General features: G+C 65.8%; 1 protein-coding gene across 1 annotated transcript in view; it reads left to right on the top strand.

The window, feature by feature from the left end:
• The window catches only part of KLF8 (Kruppel like factor 8), a gene marked incomplete at its 5' end in the record, with an annotated part of 4,829 nt that continues 3,586 nt past the window's right edge, over positions 1-1,243 (top strand). The window contains 3 exons of the mRNA XM_031554729.1: positions 1-277; positions 867-969; positions 1,060-1,196. Coding sequence (XP_031410589.1) covers positions 1-277; positions 867-969; positions 1,060-1,196 — 517 coding nt within the window. The remainder of the gene's footprint in view (positions 278-866; positions 970-1,059; positions 1,197-1,243) is intronic.

Here is a 1,243-nt window from a genome sequence, read left to right as displayed (position 1 = left end):
TCCATCGCGTCCTCAGGGCTCGGCACCACCTCAGCCATCCCGGCCGTGCTGTCGCCCGGCTCCATTCTGGCATCGTCGCAGGGCAGCGGTGGGCAGCAGATCCTGCACGTCATCCACACCATCCCTTCCGTCAACCTGCCTAGCAAGATGGGCAACCTGCAGACCATCCCCGTGGTCGTGCAGTCGCTGCCCGTCGTCTACACCACCATGCCGACCGATGGCGTCACCGCCATCACCGTCCCGCTCATCGGGGGCGACGGCAAGAACACCGGCTCCGGTAAGGGGCTTGTCGAAGTGTTTGGGACCCCCTGTTTGGTGGGCCTGGTGTGGTCACACAGCCGTAAGACGTGTCCCCGTCTGGTAGGACACATCCCCCGCAGGGAAACCATTTCTCCACCCAAGGACACTCCAGGACCACCGGTGGCTTAACCTCCAGAAGGTGTTCCCAGGCCCCAGCATGGGACAACAGAACCCCAGAGGCAGCCCAGCCCTGGCCATCCGCCTGTGCTGAGCAGGGGACAGGGAGGTGCTGCTGGCTGCCTGCCTGCCCGTCCCGCCCAGCTCCGCTTTCAGTCCCCGCTGTGTCCCCATTCCCCGAGAGTGGGGTGCCCTGGATGTTCCCTGCTTTGGGAAGGAAGAGGTGTCCTCAAGCTGCACCCGTCCCCCGTAGCCCTGTGCCAAACCCCCATGGCACGGGGTCACTTCTCTGCCCCAGATCAATGTGGGTTGTGGTGGGATGGGCTGAGCCCTGCGGTGTGGTGGCTTTTCTGCGAGGCCGGTGATGTCTGTCAGCACGCTTTGCTCACCAGCCTCCCCCACCCCGTCCCTCCTTGCTCCTCAATAGCTTTTCTTTCCCACCCCCACAGTGAAAATGGACCCGGGCACCATGTACCCCATGGACATGCCGAGTGACAGCGAGGACAGCGCCTCGGAGAGCGGCCCTGCGCCCTTCCAGGACCTGCAGCGAGAGTGAGTGCGGCCGCGGGTGCCATCCCCGTCCCCGGGGCAGACAGCCCGGTGGGGGCCGCCACTCACAGCCATCCCTCCGCCCTTCCCCAGGTCTGCCACGCCGCGCCTGCCCCGCGCCGACTCCCCCGACCTGAAGAAGCGGCGGATCCACCAGTGTGACTTTGAGGGCTGCAACAAGGTGTACACCAAGAGCTCTCATCTCAAGGCCCACCGGCGGATACACACGGGTACGGAACCGCGGGGGCGGATCGGGGGAGGCAGCGGAGCTCGGTGC

The sequence above is a fragment of the Meleagris gallopavo genome, chromosome 9, assembly GCF_000146605.3.
Source record: "Meleagris gallopavo isolate NT-WF06-2002-E0010 breed Aviagen turkey brand Nicholas breeding stock chromosome 9, Turkey_5.1, whole genome shotgun sequence".
NCBI lineage: Eukaryota > Metazoa > Chordata > Aves > Galliformes > Phasianidae > Meleagris > Meleagris gallopavo.
The sequence above is the reverse complement of the archived record's forward strand: the minus strand, read 5'-3'. Positions and strand labels throughout refer to the sequence as shown.